The sequence below is a fragment of the Sinohyriopsis cumingii genome, chromosome 10 (genome assembly GCF_028554795.1).
Source record: "Sinohyriopsis cumingii isolate HCF-2022 chromosome 10, ASM2855479v2, whole genome shotgun sequence".
In the NCBI taxonomy this organism is placed as follows: Eukaryota; Metazoa; Mollusca; class Bivalvia; order Unionida; family Unionidae; genus Sinohyriopsis; species Sinohyriopsis cumingii.
Window position 1 is genome coordinate 41,452,956 of NC_142970.1, and position 17,747 is coordinate 41,470,702.

Consider the following 17,747-nt stretch of genomic DNA (forward strand, 5'->3'; position numbering starts at 1 on the left):
TGATGCAAATCCTTAACGTCTGTATTATTTTACATAATTTGATGCAAATCCTTAACGTCTGTATTGTTTTACCTAATTTGATGCAAATCCTTAAAATCTGTATTATTTTACATAATTTGATGCAAATCCTTAACATCTGTATTATTTTACCTAATTTGATGCAAATCCTTTACGTCTGTATTATTTTACCTAATTTGACGCGGATCCTTAACATCTGTATTATTTTACATAATGTGATGCAAATCCTTAACGTCTGTATTATTTTACATAATTTGATGCAAATCCTTAACGTCTGTATTATTTTACATAATTTGATGAAAATCCTTAACATCTGTATTATTTTACCTAATTTGATGCAAATCCTTAACATCTGTATTATTTTACATAATTTGATGCAAATCCTTAATATCTGTATTATTTTACCTAATTTGATGCAAATCCTTTACGTCTGTATTATTTTACCTAATTTGATGCAGATCCTTAACATCAGCATTATTTTACATAATTCGATGCAAATCCTAACGTCTGTACTATTTTACATAATTTGATGCAAATCCTTAACGTCTGTATTATTTTACCTAATTTGATACAAATCCTTAAAATCTGTATTATTTTACATAATTTGATGGAAATCCATAACGTCTGTATTATTTTAACTAATTTGATGCAAATCCTTAACATCTGTATTATTTTATATAATTTGATGCAAATCCTTAAAATCTGTATTATTTTACATAATTTGATGCAAGTCCTTAATGTCTGTATTATTTTACCTAATTTGATGCAAATCCTTTACGTCTGTATTATTTTACATAATTTGATGCAAATCCTTAACATCAGTATTATTTTACATAATTTGATGCAAATCCTTAACGTCTGTATTATTTTACATAATTTGATGCAAATCCTTAACGTCTGTATTATTTTACCTAATTTGATGCAAATCCTTAAAATCTGTATTATTTTACATAATTTGATGCAAATCCTTAACGTCTGTATTATTTAACCTAATTTGATGCAAATCCTTAACATCTGTATTATTTTACATAATTTGATGCAGATCCTTAAGATCTGTATTATTTTACATAATGTGATGCAAATCCTTAACGTCTTTATTATTTTACATAATTTGATGCAAATCCTTAACGTCTGTATTATTTTACATAATTTGATGCAAATCCTTAACGTCTGTATTATTTTACCTAATTTGATGCAAATCCTTAAAATCTGTATTATTTTACATAATTTGATGCAAATCCTTAATGTCTGTATTACTTTACTTAATTTGATGCAAATCCTTACTATCTCTGTTATTTTACCTAATTTGATTCAAATCCTTAAGGTTTGTATTATTTTACCTAATTTGATGCAAATCCTTGATATCTATGTTATTTTACTAATCTGACGCAAATCCTTAACATCTGTATTATTTTACCTAATTTGATGCAAATCCTTAATATCTGTTATTTTACCTAATTTGATGCAAATCCTTAACGTCTTTATTATTTTACATAATTTGATGCAAATCCTTAACGTCTGTATTATTTTACATAATTTGATGCAAATCCTTAACGTCTGTATTATTTTACCTAATTTGATGCAAATCCTTAAAATCTGTATTATTTTACATAATTTGATGCAAATCCTTAATGTCTGTATTACTTTACTTAATTTGATGCAAATCCTTACTATCTCTGTTATTTTACCTAATTTGATTCAAATCCTTAAGGTTTGTATTATTTTACCTAATTTGATGCAAATCCTTGATATCTATGTTATTTTACTAATCTGACGCAAATCCTTAACATCTGTATTATTTTACCTAATTTGATGCAAATCCTTAATATCTGTTATTTTACCTAATTTGATGCAAATCCTTAATATCTGTTATTTTACCTAATTTGATGCAAATCCTTAACATCTGTATTATTTTACCTAATTTGATGCAAGTCCTTAATATCTATGTTATTTTACCTAATTTGATGCAAATCCTTAACATCTGTATTATTTTACCTAATTTGATGCAAATCCTTGATATCTGTCATTTTACCTAATTTGATGCAAATCCTTAATGTCTGTATTATTTTACCTAATTTGATGCAAATCCTTAATATCTATGTTATTTTACCTAATTTGTTGCAAATCCTTAGTATCTGTATTATTTTACCTAATTTGATGCAAATCCTTAATATCTGTGTGAATGTTTATGTATGTTATCTAGATGTACATTAAATTCCATCCCTATGAAATATAATGTATTCATGTATCCAGAGGTACATTAAATTCCATCCCTATGAAATATAATGTATTTATGTATATTATCTAGAGGTACATGAAATTCCATCCCAATGAAATATAATGTATTTCTGTATGTTATCTAGAGGTACATTAAACTCCATCCCTATGAAATATAATGTATTTATGTATCTAGAGGTACATTAAATTCCATCCCTATGAAATATAATGTATTTATGTATGTTATCTAGATGTACATTAAATTCCATCCCTATCAAATATAATGTATTTCTGTATGTCATCTAGAGGTACATTAATCTCCAGCCCTATGAAATATAATTTATTTATATATATTATCTAGAGGTACATTAAATTCCATCCCAATGAAATATAATGTATTTCTGAATGTTATCTAGAGGTACATTAAACTCCATCCCTATGAGATATAATGTATTTATGTATGTTATCTAGAGGTACATTAAATTCCATCCCTATGAAATATAATGTATTTCTGTATGTTATCTAGAGGTACATTAAATTCCATCCCTATGAGATATAATGTATTTATGTATGTTATCTAGAGGTACATTAAACACCGTCCCTATGAAATGTAATGTATTTATGTATGCTATCTAGAGGTACATTAAACTCCACCCCTATGAAATATAATGTATTTATGTATGTTATCTTGATGTACATTAAATTCCATCCCTATGAAATATAATGTATTTCTGTATGTTATCTAGAGGTACATTAAACTCCATCCCTATGAGATATAATGTATTTATGTATGTTATCTAGAGGTACATTAAATTCCATCCCTATGAAATATAATGTATTTCTGTATGTTATCTAGAGGTACATTAAACTCCATCCCTATGAAATATAATGTATTTCTGTATGTTATCTAGAGGTACATTAAACTCCATTCCTATGAGATATAATGTATTTATGTATGTTATCTAGAGGTACATTAAACTCCGTCCCTATGAAATGTAATGTATTTATGTATGTTATCTAGAGGTACATTAAACTCCACCCCTATGAAATATAATGTATTTATGTATGTTTTCTAGATGTACATTAAATTCCATCCCTATGAAATATAATGTATTTCTGTATGTTATCTAGAGGTACATTAAACTCCATCCCTATGAGATATAATGTATTTATGTATGTTATCTAGAGGTACATTAAATTCCATCCCTATGAAATATAATGTATTTCTGTATGTTATCTAGAGGTACATTAAATTCCATCCCTATGAAATATAATGCATTCATCTTTCTCAAACAGGTGATGTAATTTTCCATTTTAGTGCTGACACATTTTAACTCCTAACATAAATAAATATATCTAGTTTATCTAGTTCATAGGTAATGATTTTCCTAATAGATTGGAGTGTGTAAAGTACATTTACCTGACATCTTGATATAATTAATGATTTCCCTAACACATTGAATGTGTGAAGTACATTTACCTGATAATCTGGATATAGGTCACGATTTCCCTAATAGACTGGAGTATGTAAAGTACATTTACCTGAGAATCTTGATATAGGTAATGATTTCCCTAATACATTGATGTATGTAAGGTACATTTACCTGACAATCTTGATATAGGTAATGATTTCCCTAATACATTGAAGTATGCAAGTCCATTTACCTGACAATCCTCATATAGGTAATGATTTTCCTGATACACTGGAGTGTGTAAAGTACATTTACCGGACAATCTTGATAAAAAAAGTAGCAGTGTGAAAGACCATGAAGTCTAACAGATTGCTTTAAATGTAGGAAAGGTCTTGACGGGAGATGTAGCACAAAATGAATATTCTGAACATATTAAAAATCTAAAGGGACAAATGTTACGAGCTCTTTTTAGTTGTAACTGTTGTACGTCATCTAAAGGGTCAAATTGTATGAGATCTATTCAGTTGTAACTGTTGTACGTCATCTAAAGGGACAAATTTCATGAGTTCTATTTAGTTGTAACTGTTGTACGTCATCTAAAGGGGCAAATTTTATGAGCTCTATTTAGTTGTAACTGTTGTACGTCATCTAAAGGGACAAATTTCATGAGTTCTATTTAGTTGTAACTGTTGTACGTCATCTAAAGGGACACATTTTATGAGCTCTAATTAGTTGTAACTGTTGTATGCCATCTAAAGGGACAAATTTTATGAGTTTTATTTGTAACTGTTGTACGTCATCTAAAAGGACAAATTGTATGAGCTCTATTTAGTTGTAATTGTTGTATGTCATCTTCATTTACAGGTTGAAGTTGTCATGTGTTATACTGAATATCTCTTACAATGTTAAATTATGTAAAATGGTTCAGTCTGTTGTAAATGAACTTTTAAGTTTGTTATAATTTCTCTAGGAGAGCAGATTGTGTATTACAATATCATAGGGACTATGCAGTTGTTACATCTATTATTTAAGCAGCGGAATAATTCATTTAGTATCTTCATTTCAAACAAATAATTCATTTATTAGATAAAATCATGAGCAGTATCTAAACAAGTTTATCATTTATTTGTGTAAATCAAAATGAATTTAATTTTTAAAAATATTTCCAGATTGAACCAATATAAAACGTTTTAGTATTTCATCACTGCTGTAATAATTAGGAAAGACAGAAAAATCATATTAAGTCATTAATACAGTTTATACAATTTACTACATGTACATTGTACTTAGAAAACATTTTATAAAATTTAACTTCACCATCTGTCTAAGAGTTCACTCGAAACTGATGAAATTGTCCTTTAATTTTGCTAACTTCGCCAATAGCTGCAAAAATCTGACACTTCTTTAGGTTTCCCACCTTATAGTATATAATGTGATATTGTCAAAATCACTTGTCAGAAATTTCTTTGTTTTATTATTCACGTATTTTTCCCTGCAGAAAATAATTAAAAAATATATCTATTAATATGCGTCACTGAAAAGGCACTAATGGAAGTGATATAAAACCAGTTACTTATCTTTAATTTCCGACGTGTGCGATAATTCGTAGAATTACACAAACCAGCCGCTCTGTCTATTTATATTGCTAGACACAATCGTGTAATTTCCGAATTTGTTGCTTTATTCCAATTTGGAGTCTTATAAATGCAATGAAAGTAACACTTTAATGATTTAAGAAAAAACAAAAACAAAAAAAAAACATTCATGAAACCTTATACAGAACAAGTGAATACATCCAACGGCCATCTTTGTAATCTATATTTAACCATACTGAATCGCACGCGCTTGGAATGAAAGCGACACCTGGTGGACAAACTCGGTATAAAATGTCGTCGTCCTTTTCAGTCGTTGATAAATTATGTCGATAGAAAGTATATTATTATTATTTACATATATATAAAGATATTATAAATAAATAGTATAAATAAATGTAAATCACTTAACAATATTAAAATGAACTTAATATAAATTTTATAACAATAAAATACTATTTTATTTATCTGTGACTTCATATCAACATGACGAAACTGTCATGTTGACATTTTGTTTTCTAAATTTAAAATGAAATCTTTGAGAATTTTCAATAAATGAAGTTTGTAATTTTATTTATGACGTCATTAAAAGTTTTTAATGTCAATACAATATAAGAAATATGAATTACCTTGATACACGGGTTGGAATACAGTAATGTCACGACTCTCCCAACATGTGGCATACAGACGTCCATTGTCCCAGAACATGGCACGGAGATTCCATGTAATTCCCTGTGTGAAAATGGCGACAAGTTGACATGAAGCTGTAAGTTGATGAATGCAGGAATCATCACGGTATCCATAGTTACATACGAAAATATTCCCGTCTTCATTTATAACGATTGATCTCGGACTATGTAGACGTTGATGTTTGTATGTATATTTACATTGACTGGGATTCAAAATGTCGAATCCATATACACCATTATCAGGGAATTTATAACCAGCATCACACGCGATATAAATGATGTTGTCTTTTGTTGTCATTCTACTCGAACTCCATCCTTCCCATTCACAAATCCGGTGAATTGTGCCAACATGTCCGTCTTTAAGTGACACAAAACACCAGCACATCGTGCCCTGTTTAACACCACTGACAACAAGACTGTCATTCAATCTGACAACACCATGATATCCACCCATTACTCCCTCTAGACGTAAAGTCCTGATCGTTTTAATATCACGTGACATGTCTGTATAATTAATGGCCATTATTTTTATCAGACCGTTCCAATGAAGGACACAAATTGTCATGGCGTCTATCAGACACATGTCACGTGGTACTGACTCCAGTATGTCTGACGATGCCAGGAAGTTTCCATCATGGAGTCGATGTATCTGGACTTTGTACGTATTGAAGTCTAGGACGACTATCTTGTCTTGGCAGACGACAATAGAGATGTACCAGGGGTACTCGTCGGCTATGGATATAAAGTGATATAAACATGAATACACATCTACACACAAATATTAAACATATATAATTATACTAAAATATGAAATAACTTGTATATTTGCAGTGTGTAGGTACTAATACATTAATAATAATTTAATTAATTATATTTTTGACTGTAAAAATTAATTCCTGTTAAATTTATTATACTTATTCTATTGTTCTAAATTTAGTTCTCACAAAAATGCAATGGTCATGGTGGCTGTCGTCGTATATATTACTAAATTTGCATATGTATATTTATATCAAAATACTAAAATAACTTGTATATTTAGGTGATATAAACATTACAATAATTCATAATATAAACGTTGATACAAATCTACACAAAAATACCATACATGTATAATTTAAATACTAAATAACTGACCATTACAATCGTCGTAATGGCGTCATCATTTTATTATTATTACAAGAGAGATTTACAGCAGACATCACACAGACCCAGTAATCACACTAGTATAGTTCTGTACAGTATTTTAGTAAACTGAAGATACCAATAATAGTGTGTTAACAGGTTCGGTGTGGAAACTGCTATCGTCTCTCGTTTTTAATCATGTTACGTACGTGTGTATTAATTGTATACTCCTCCAAAATGGACAAGACAAATTCAGACACGGAGTCCATCCTTACATTAAATAACTCTGTGTCATTCCTTGAAAGCTATGGAGTGAAGGTCTTCATCACAATCAATACCACGTAATAACTGATCACAAAACAGGGACATACACCAAAATGAGGGGGGTTACATTTTTTAAAATAAAAAAAGGGATTTTAGTCAAAATGAGGAATAAAACGGATAGACCAGTTTTGCAAACAGAATAACGGCTGTCGATTTTAATGAGTACAACAATAAAAAAGCATGATAGCACACTATATTAAACACAGCCAACTAAACTTACATTTGTTAATAAAACCACAACAAAATTAAAAACACTTCGTTAGTTTGCAACTATAATAGTAACACTTAAAATTTTCAAATTTGTTTCAAATTCCATTAAAAGCCGAAAAAATATAGAAAATATAAAAAATTTATGAATGCCAATTTTTTCATTATTTGAAAAGTTGTTTAACCATATTATTGGCGTTGGCCATGCAAACGGGGAATCGCGTAAGGAGGGCAGGTGAACGAAACTCACTAAATAATAATAATAGTAATAATAATGAATCATTCATCTAACATTTCCCTGCCATACTCAACATTTAGTCGTTACCATTTATGTATGTACTACCCTGAGTATTTCAATGAAATTCCGGTTAATAAACGTCCTCATTCATTTTCTTGTCTGCTGCATTTTCTTGCATTGGGGTGCCTGCCTTGGATTATGACGTCTGCACTGACAAGAACGCTGGCGGAAACATGCAACATGCAGAAACGTACTTATTTACAAATCCGCGAAGCCCGATGTACTAAAGTTTACATGACACAGGGGTCAAAACAGCGGTAGCGATTTATTCTGACAGAGTCTGAGTATCGAGTTTTGACAGAACGCGTGTCTTCAACTGTCACAAACTCCGCATGCAAAATGACTCTCTGGGAAAAATAAAAAAAGTCAGACAAACATAACGGAAAACAGATAAACACAAGTTTATGTTTTAAAGATTGCATTTATTGGCAAATGGTTGTTAATGTTGTTATGTGCAGACTACTGGCAAACATTTGCAGCGTTCGAAGTAACAGTTTTGTAAGATATATAAACATGGGCACTGTAAATGTGTTGGGGTTATCACTTTTTTGTATAGTAGTTCTGATGTTAATTTATCATCTTTTTCAAGAGAAATATTTACCAAGCCTGAAGTTGCGAACTCCATATATATAATTATCGATGTGTCGAGTTTTATTTCCCTAAAGGGTCTTGCACCATTTCATCATGTTCAAGAATAGTAAAGAATTAATCATGTCAAATGTCGTGCATGTAATTTCAGTTGTGATCTTTCACGAAGACAACTGTTTGCGAAGAAAGTGGCTACTTTTAGGAGGAAAGTAAAGGCATTTTTAATTTTAAACCCGTGTATAATGGTCGTATATATATATATATATATATATATATATATATATATATATATATATATATATTCTCATCGATACATTATTATGACGAGTTCAGTATATTCACGAAAATAAATCACTGGTCTTCCATGAGAAATACAATTTCGTATCTGATGACGTGTGTTTTACTAACAACAATTTACACACGGCAAATTTCTGACAAGCTAAAAGCAGTGTCTGTAATTTTTTTTTTGTTTTTTTTTTTTGGGGGGGGGGCATTTTTCAGATGCTCCCTGACATTACAAAATACTGTTTCCCAGTGGAATGTTCTGCAGCAATGTTACATTGCATATATTTTTACATATATTTTTACAAAACCTCTTTTAGAAAAACCGTAAACATTCATATATGTAATTAACACACACACACAAATACACACATATATATATGCCATTTATAAATTCTACTTGGATATTACACAATATTTTATTTGAACATAATTATGCTATTGAGAAGATAGCATTCTCATTTCGATAAAGTCCAAATTTTGACAATAATTCTAAAAAATTACAAACATTGTGATTAACAAACTTTATACTGACATTGTTCATTCTAAATTAAACTTTATAAGTGAGCAAACTATTGTTAGATCAAATCATAATTTATTTTGTTATACATGCATAGTTTGGCAATATATTGCAGAGTGCATATTACAAAATTTAGACTTAACCCTGCCTTCCATATTGCTGACAAGTCTTCAAATATTACTACATAATATTGAGCTTAAAGTTCGTTCCGACTTATGTGTGTCTGTTATTTCGTTTCTTTGCCAGTCTCGAGTAAAGAGCTAGTCCATATATCAGCCAATCTTAATCCCCCGATTCCATCAATACATTAAATGGTAGGACCGATCAACAGAAGTGGAAGATACGGTTTTCAGGTAGATCAACCCGTGAGAGCTGAGCACATGCAAACGTCATCTGTTTCACAGCTTATGAAACACTATTATACGGCTTTACATCGCAGTAAATCCGGGAATACGTTGTCACACAGTTATACCCACTGTACCGTATCCCCTCGACAAAGGGTAAATGACACGAATTATTTTCTTATGCATACGAAATCTTTCTTATCAATATGTTTGCAAAACTACGGTGCCCTTTAAGTGATATACATTATAAAGAAGTACTAAATTGAAAAACGACATATCTTGTTTAATGGAATTATGAGTATGTATGAAATCAAACAATATCGTTCTATCAAAACATAATGTGTCGATAAATCGAATACTATGGGTTGTCAATAATTGTACACAACCGTCATTAGGGTTTCATCCTTTTGAGAAAGATCCATATATTGCCTGAGAGATTCAATGTTTATAATTGCTAATCACACCGAAGTTGACATATGACTTTGTGTCTATTACTTGTCGGCAAAAAAAAAAAAAAATTAAAAATATTTTTTTTTAAATTTATTTTTAATTTTTTTGCAGCCAGAAATATTAACTGAGTAATCTTTCATAACACAAATATGGCCCAAAAAAATAATCATTTCTTTCCAAACAAATGGCCAAGTGAGTTTACTTCTTTGAAGATAACGAAGGCTATAAAAAATAGTTTAAATAACTAAAGGAGGTCTAACTCGAATCAGGAGAAATACAAGGAGAATAAAGAAGTGTGAATCGAGCACAGCCTACCTATATATTTAAAGAACATATTACGAGGAACGACACAGATTAACACTTGAATAAAACATATAATTATTTTCTTAAACTAATATAGCACACTGTCCCGATCGCTAAAATTCTAAATTGAAAATAAATTAACGGATAAATAATATAAAATATATTATAATGTATTCTATACCCAAAAAATTGAAATAAGATAACTGGGGAAAATTCTGAGTTATACCTGCTGTCTCAAACATACAGAAAATATAGCAGACACACAATATAGCTGAAACACAAATAGCAAACACTGAGACTTAGGGGACCTGTAGCAAAGGTCACAAAATTTTCAGGGAATGGACTCCTGGCAAGGTGAATAAGACCAGGCTCTGATGAATAACCCCATAGATAACAATAGGGAAAATAAATACCCCGTCAAAAATAAAAAATAAAATGTGTTATAATAATTTTTAAAAAAATAAAACATACAATATATCTGAGGGGGAAACATACAAACATAAAATGCTTTTTATATTTTTTTGGAATGGGGCATCTGTCTGGTGTCACCCACCAACCCCCCAGAAAAGGATCTTGCCTGACTCACCAAAATAGACACAGTATGTTGCGGGCACTTTCGGATATTTTGATATTTAAAAATAATTTTGTTTTACAACCTAATTATAGGTTTAAAAAAAAAACAGCAACAAAAGCAAGCATCAAATAAATTACAGACCGCTCCGGTGGCCTAGTGGTTAGAGCGTCCGCCTCGGATGCGGGAGGTCGTGGGTTCGATCCCCGGCCGAGTCATACCAAAGACTTACAAAAACGGTACTAACAGCTGCCTCGCTTGGCGCTCAGCATTAAGAGGTTAGTGTTAGGACTGGTCGGCCCGGTGTCAGGATAATGTGACTGGGTGGGACATCATGCTACATGTCTGCGGCATGATGCCCCAGTGCTAGACATCGCTATAAACTGCCACATTGCAGACATCGTAGCGATATGACTGAAAAATGTTTAAAGCTACGTTAAAAATCCAAAATCACAACAACAACAATAAATTACAGTATGTGTGTGCCTCATAAACAAGAAAATTACCTTATAATTTCTACAGATTATTGCGAATTTGTATCACTGATATTATGAACACTGTAGATAAATCCCATGGAAAGTGTACACATACCGTTGCAACTATCCAAGTTATAGTAGGCTACTTGGTTAAGGTTCAGTTTCAAATAAGTTTTCTCTCTCACTCCAGATTCCTACGCACTCTGTCCTTTATGAATGAGGTGGGTGGCTGGAAATTCTTAATATTTGTATCGTTATTTTCGTACGTCATTAGTGATTAATCAGTGATCAATGGAAATTCGTGACTGATCTATAGAATTGATGACAGGGGTCTAAACAATGTTTATAAATGCCATAGGCGGATTAAAATTTAATAAACAATACCTTACACACGCACGTGTGTGTGTGTGATATGGTCCAACCACAGGAGTCTGACGTTCTGGCTGACGATAAAACGTGACTTCTGTGGTCCAAGCAACATCGAACTGGCTTGAGGTCAAGGTGTTAAAAGCGTTTATGAGCCTCTGATTGCACGACTCAGAGTGTTCTTCACCAGTCCACACTGACGGATTGTAACCCTGTTTGATGGTTGCGCGAGTGGAGTGATTATTAAATGGCTATTTCCTTCAAATGTCCAAATAATAACATGTACTATGGTGGATACAACCCACGAGCGACGGTTTGGTTGGTGGGAGAATATTCAACCTCTAACTCTACACATGTCAAAATAATAGCGTATTCTTTTACTGGATAATAACCCTGGTTGACGGTGGGGTGGGTAGGGCTATTACCGACCCAATGTCAAACTAATATCGTTTTTATAATATTCATATATAAATCTAAATAGTATGATCATCAACCATATTAGACCTAGTAATATGAGGCGCCATTTTACCCTTTTTCCTTATTTTATGATATTATATCTATCTTGTGATATCATTTCATTTTATTATATCAAACAACTAAATTTGTAGTTAATATTTGACGAGCATAACATCTTAATTAATTAGTGTACAAGAAATTCCTAAATTTAAGTTTAGTCGCGAGTTTTTTTCACACTTGAATTCTCTTTTTACTATTGCGAAATATCGCCTATATCCAACACATTTCATTCAGTTCGGACGGACTTTAAATCATTGATTAGACAAATTTAAGAAATGCATCTAATTTATAAAACAATAAATTGAAAGAAATAATAATATAATGAATCTGAAGTTATGCTATCATACACGAGACTATGTATATCATACATCGAATGTATTTTACAGCATACAATAATAAAACGGCACCTCATATGATTACACGATCAATGCAGTCTTATGTTGCCATCTTGCGGAGACATGCTTGTGATAAATAAAAATATTAATAACAATACAAATTTGAGATTTATGCCAACAAATTAGACTATAGACTAAATTATACTGGATTTGGAGGATAGGATTTCTTTTACGCACAATCTTGCAAAACATGTTCTTAAAGACATTAACAAGAACATTATTCCTCAACGAAATTCTACTCAATTAGGAACAAAATGAGACTCTTTGGTTTAGATGTTTGTTAGTTGAAAACATACAAATACAAAGTGTTATTCTTGTGACGTCTAATTTCCAATCTTTTAATAACGCGCATGCGTAAAATCTGTATGTTTTCTTGAATCTACTTTGTGCCAGAGACAAACAACACATCTGTTTGGGGATGCTTTATGAACAAAATCGTCGTCATCTATACAAGTCTTCTTTGTGTTCATAATATCTGTACTCCGTAAGAACAGCTTCTAGATCGAGATCATCCCAAGAAAGGTAGTCTGAACATCGTCCGTGCGAGAAAAGGAATACATAAAAATTCGACTCTTTTCTTACAAAAATCTAATACCTCTCCAAATGGCAGATATTTTGGCGCTATACATGTAGGTAAATCATTCTTTAACCTCAGTAAAAACGAAACGTAGCATTGTGGTGGTAAGATTACCTGCCAACAGTGACAAGAACATGTTCCTACCTGTCAACTACGCAGTCACAATCGCTATCGGTCGGTTCACTTTGCATATGAATGAACATTACTTAGGAACACACTACACTGAAGAAAGAGAGTAGGTTCAGTTATTGATCTCTTTTATATGTGTATGTATAGCCATCAGACTATGTCATCTTACAGAAAGCCAGTATAATAGGTGTCATGGTGAAAGCTTACACGTATAACCAATGAAAAGACTTGCATTGCAGCCAGTTGGAATATCAAATTACCAAAACCTGAGCTTATGGTTTTACATTATAGTTTTAAGGTTACTGCAGTATTTAGGCTTAGCCAACTCTGATGTGTTTCCCACTGGCTGTTGTATTGCTAGTACACACGGTCATTCCTGTCTTTCCTTTATAATATATGTATTAAAAGAATATGCATGCAGGGTATGAAAATATTTACTGACATATTCCATTAAGTATGCCCGACAATAGGTAATAATAGAGTATGAAACTAAGATCGAAATTCAAAGTATTCACTTAAATATTCGAATAAATATACGAGATTTATGTCATAAAGACTACGAAAATATGAATTTATTAACTGTCATATTCCATTTGGTATGTCAGACCTTAGGAAACAAATGAGTATAAAATAGAAACTGACATTTTCCACCATGTAATGAATATAGTACAAGTATCCGTATGGAGATTATGAAAATATTCATTGACAAACTCCACTGGATTTGTATATGCAACTTATGGATCACTTACTGGTTTCTAGTGTCAGAGTTCCAACCTTGGCAAGACTGTAACCAACTTCTTTCTCTCCTCCTGTAGCCATTTTATATTTTTTATATGATTGTGCTTCAGGGTTATTCACTCCAAGTGAAAGGAGTTTTCAACCTAACACAATGCTGACAGGATGACTGGGCTGCAAAATACAGACAGGAATATTCTAGCCGTGTCGATATAATATAAATAACTAATATTTAGTTCATGAATTATTGTACAGAGATCAACTTGCTTGTAAAATAAAATATCTATACAAATGAAATCGCGTAAACATTTTGGTGTGTAAAGAGCTTATTAAAGCTGCAATTACATACACTCTTTTTTGCACGCAAAATGCAATCATATTTATGTTCCCTATTCATCTCAGTGTTTTGTGATATTAGTGATATTGTGCCATCTTAGAGGTGTTGTGTAATCTTAGTGGTTTTGTGTGATCTTAGAGGTGTACTGTGATCTTAGTGGTTTTGTGTGATCTTAGAGGTGTAGTGTGATCTTAGTGGTTTTGTGTGATCTTATAGGTGTTGTGTGGTCTTAGTGGTTTCATGTGATTTTAGAGGTGTTTTGTGATCTTAGAAGTGTAGCGTGATCTTAGAGGTGTTGTGTGATCTGTGGTCTTGTGCCATCTTAGAGGTGTTATGGGATCTGTGATATTGTGCCATCTTAGAGGTGTTATGTGATCTTAGTAGTTGTGTATGATCTTATAGGTGTTGTGTAATCTTAGAGGTGTTTTGTGATCTTAGGGATCTTTTGCCATATAGATGTGTTGTGTGATCTTAGAGGTGTTTTGTGATCTTAGAGGTGGTATGTGATCTTAGAGGTTTTGTGTAAATTTAGAGGTTTTGTGTGTTCTTAGGGTGTTTTGTGATCTTAGAGGTTTTGTGTGATCCTAATGATAATGTGCCATCTCACAGTTAGTGTGTGATTTTAGAGGTGTTGTGTGGTCTTAAAAGTGTTGTGTGATCTTAATGGTTTCGTGTCATCTTAGAGGTTTTGTGTGTGATTTTAGTGGTTTTGTGTGATTTTTGAAGTGTTGTGTGATGTTAGTGATCTTGTGCATTCTTAAAGTTGTTGTGTGATCTTCGTGGTTTTGTGTGGTCTTGGAGGTGTTGTGTGATTTTATTGGATTTGTGCGATCTTAGTGATGTTATGTGATCTTAGTGATATTGTGCCTTCTTAGAGGTGTTGTGTGATTTTATTGGTTTTTTGTGATCTTAGAGGTGTTGTGTGATCTTAATGGATTTGTGTGATCTTAGAGGTGTTGTTTGATCTTAATGATCTTGTGCCATATTAAAGTTGCGTTATCTTAGTGGTTTTATGTGATCTTAGAGGTGTTGTGTGATCTTAGTTAATTTATGTGATCATAGTGGTTATTTTATCTTAGTGGTTTAGGTGATCTTAGTGATCTTGTGACATCTTAGCGGTGTTGCGTGTTCTCAGTAGTGTATTGTGATCTTGGTGGTTTTGTCTGATCTTAGAGGTGTTGCGTGATCTTAGCGGATTTGTGTGATCTTAGAGTTGTTCTTTGATCTTAGTGATCTTGTGTCATATTAAAGTTATGACATATTAGTGGTTTTAGTTAATCTTAGAGGTGTTGTGTGATCTTAGTTGATGTATGTGATTATAGAGGTGTTGTGTGATCATAGTGGTTTTATGTGATCTTAGTGATCTTTTGCCATCTTAGAGGTGTTATTTGATCTTAGAAGTGTTGTATGATCTTATAGGTTTTGTGTTACCGTAGAGGTGTTGTGTGATTTTATTGGTTTTATGTGATTGTGTGAGGTGTTGTGTGATCTTAGTGATTTTGTGCCATCTTAGAGGTGTTGTGTGATCTTAATGTTTTTATGTGATTTTAGAGGTGTTGTGTGATCCTAGTTGTTTTGTGTGATTTTAAGGTAGTTGTGTGATCGTAGTAGTTTTATTTAATCTTAGAGGTCTTGTGCCATCGTGGAGGTGTTGTGTGATATTAGTAGGTTTGTGTGATCTTAGTTGATTTATATGGTCTTAGAGGTGGTATGTGATCTTAGTGGTTTTATGTGATCTTAGAGGTGTTGTGTGATCTTGGTTGTTTTAAATGATCTTAGAGGTGGTGTGTGATCTTAGAAGTCTTGTACCATCGAAGAAGTACTGTGTGATCTTGGTAGTTTTGTGTTATCTTAGTAGTCTTATGTGGTCGTAGAGGTGTTGTGTTATCTTAGAGGTGTTGTATGATCTTTGTGGTTTTGTGCGACCCTAGATGTGTTGTGTGATCTTAGTTGTTTTATGTGAACTTAGAGGTGTACTGTGATCTTAGTGGTTTTATGTGATCGTAGAGGTGGTGTGTGATCTTATAGGTGTTGTGTAATCTTAGTATGTTTTGTGTGATCTAAGAGGTGTAGAGTGATCTTAGTGGTTTTGTGTGATCTTAGGGAGGTGTTGTGTATCTAAATAATCTTGTACATATTAGAGTAGCTAATAGTTACAATGACTGGACGAAGCATTGTACCTTTGTTTTTGGGAGTTATTAGTGTTAATAATGTAGGTGTGGAGTTATTGGTGAGTACAAATACTGTAGATGGGGAGTTAGTGGTGGGAAAATACTATATAATCGGAGTTAGTGGGTGTAAATGATGTGGATTGGGAGATCAGTTTTAGAGGTAAATACTAAATTATAATGGTGGTGGTGGAGTGTGTGTTATTTGGATTTTTAACGCAGCTTTAACAAATTTTCAGTCATATCGCTACGATGTATGCAGTGTGGCACTTTATAGTGGTATGTGTAAATAGTATAGATGAAAAGTTAGTGGAGTGTGTAAATAGTGTAGAGGGGTTAGTGGTGTGTGTAAATAGTGTAGAGAGGTTAGTGGTGTGTTTAAATAGTATAGATGAAATGTTAGTGGAGTGTGTAAATAGTGTAGAGGTGGTTAGCGGTGTGTTTAAATAGTCTAGATGAAATGTTAGTGGTGTGTATAAATAGTGTAGAAGGGGTTAGTGGTGTGTTTAAATAGTGTAGTTGGGAGTTAGCAATGTGTGTAAATAGTGTAGATGGAGATTTAGTGGAGTGTGTAAATAGTGGAGACGGAATTTTAGTGGAGTGTGTAAATAGAGGGGGAGTTAGTGGTGTGTGTAAATAGTGTAGATGGAATGTTAGTGGAGTTTGTAAATAGTTAGAGGGAAAGTTAGTGGTGTGTTTAAATAGTGTAGCTGGGGAGAAAGTGGTGTGTGTAAATTGTGTAGATGGGGAGTTACTGATGAGTGTAAATAATATAGAGGGGGAGTTAGTGATGTATGTAAATTGTGTAGATGGAGAGTTAGTGTTGTGTGTAAACAGTGCTGATGAAGATTAGTTGTGTGTGTCAATAGTGTAGAAGGGAGTTAGTGATGTGTGTAAATAGTGTAGATGGGGAGTTAGGGGTGTGTACAAGTGGTGTAGTTGAAGAGTTCGTGGAGTGTGTAAATATTGTAGATTGAGAGTAGTGGAGGATGTAAATAGTTTATATGGGGAGTTAGTGGTGTACTGAAATAGTGTAGATGGTTAATTAGTCGTGTGTGTAAATAATGTAGATAGAGTGTGTAAAGAGTGTAGAGGAGGAGTTATTGGTGTG

The 17,747-nt window shown here is 32.4% G+C and overlaps 1 protein-coding gene across 1 annotated transcript in view; it reads right to left on the reverse strand.

Annotated features, from left to right (window-relative positions):
• LOC149789927 (uncharacterized) overlaps positions 1 to 14,215 on the reverse strand; it is a 46,201-nt gene extending 31,986 nt beyond the window's left edge. Inside the window, exons 1-2 of the mRNA XM_089973144.1 lie at positions 14,146 to 14,215; positions 5,869 to 6,660 (exon numbers count right to left, since the gene is read on the reverse strand). Of these exons, the coding sequence (XP_089829270.1) occupies positions 5,869 to 6,660; positions 14,146 to 14,215 (862 nt within the window). The remainder of the gene's footprint in view (positions 1 to 5,868; positions 6,661 to 14,145) is intronic.
• Positions 14,216 to 17,747: the final 3,532 nt, after the last annotated feature.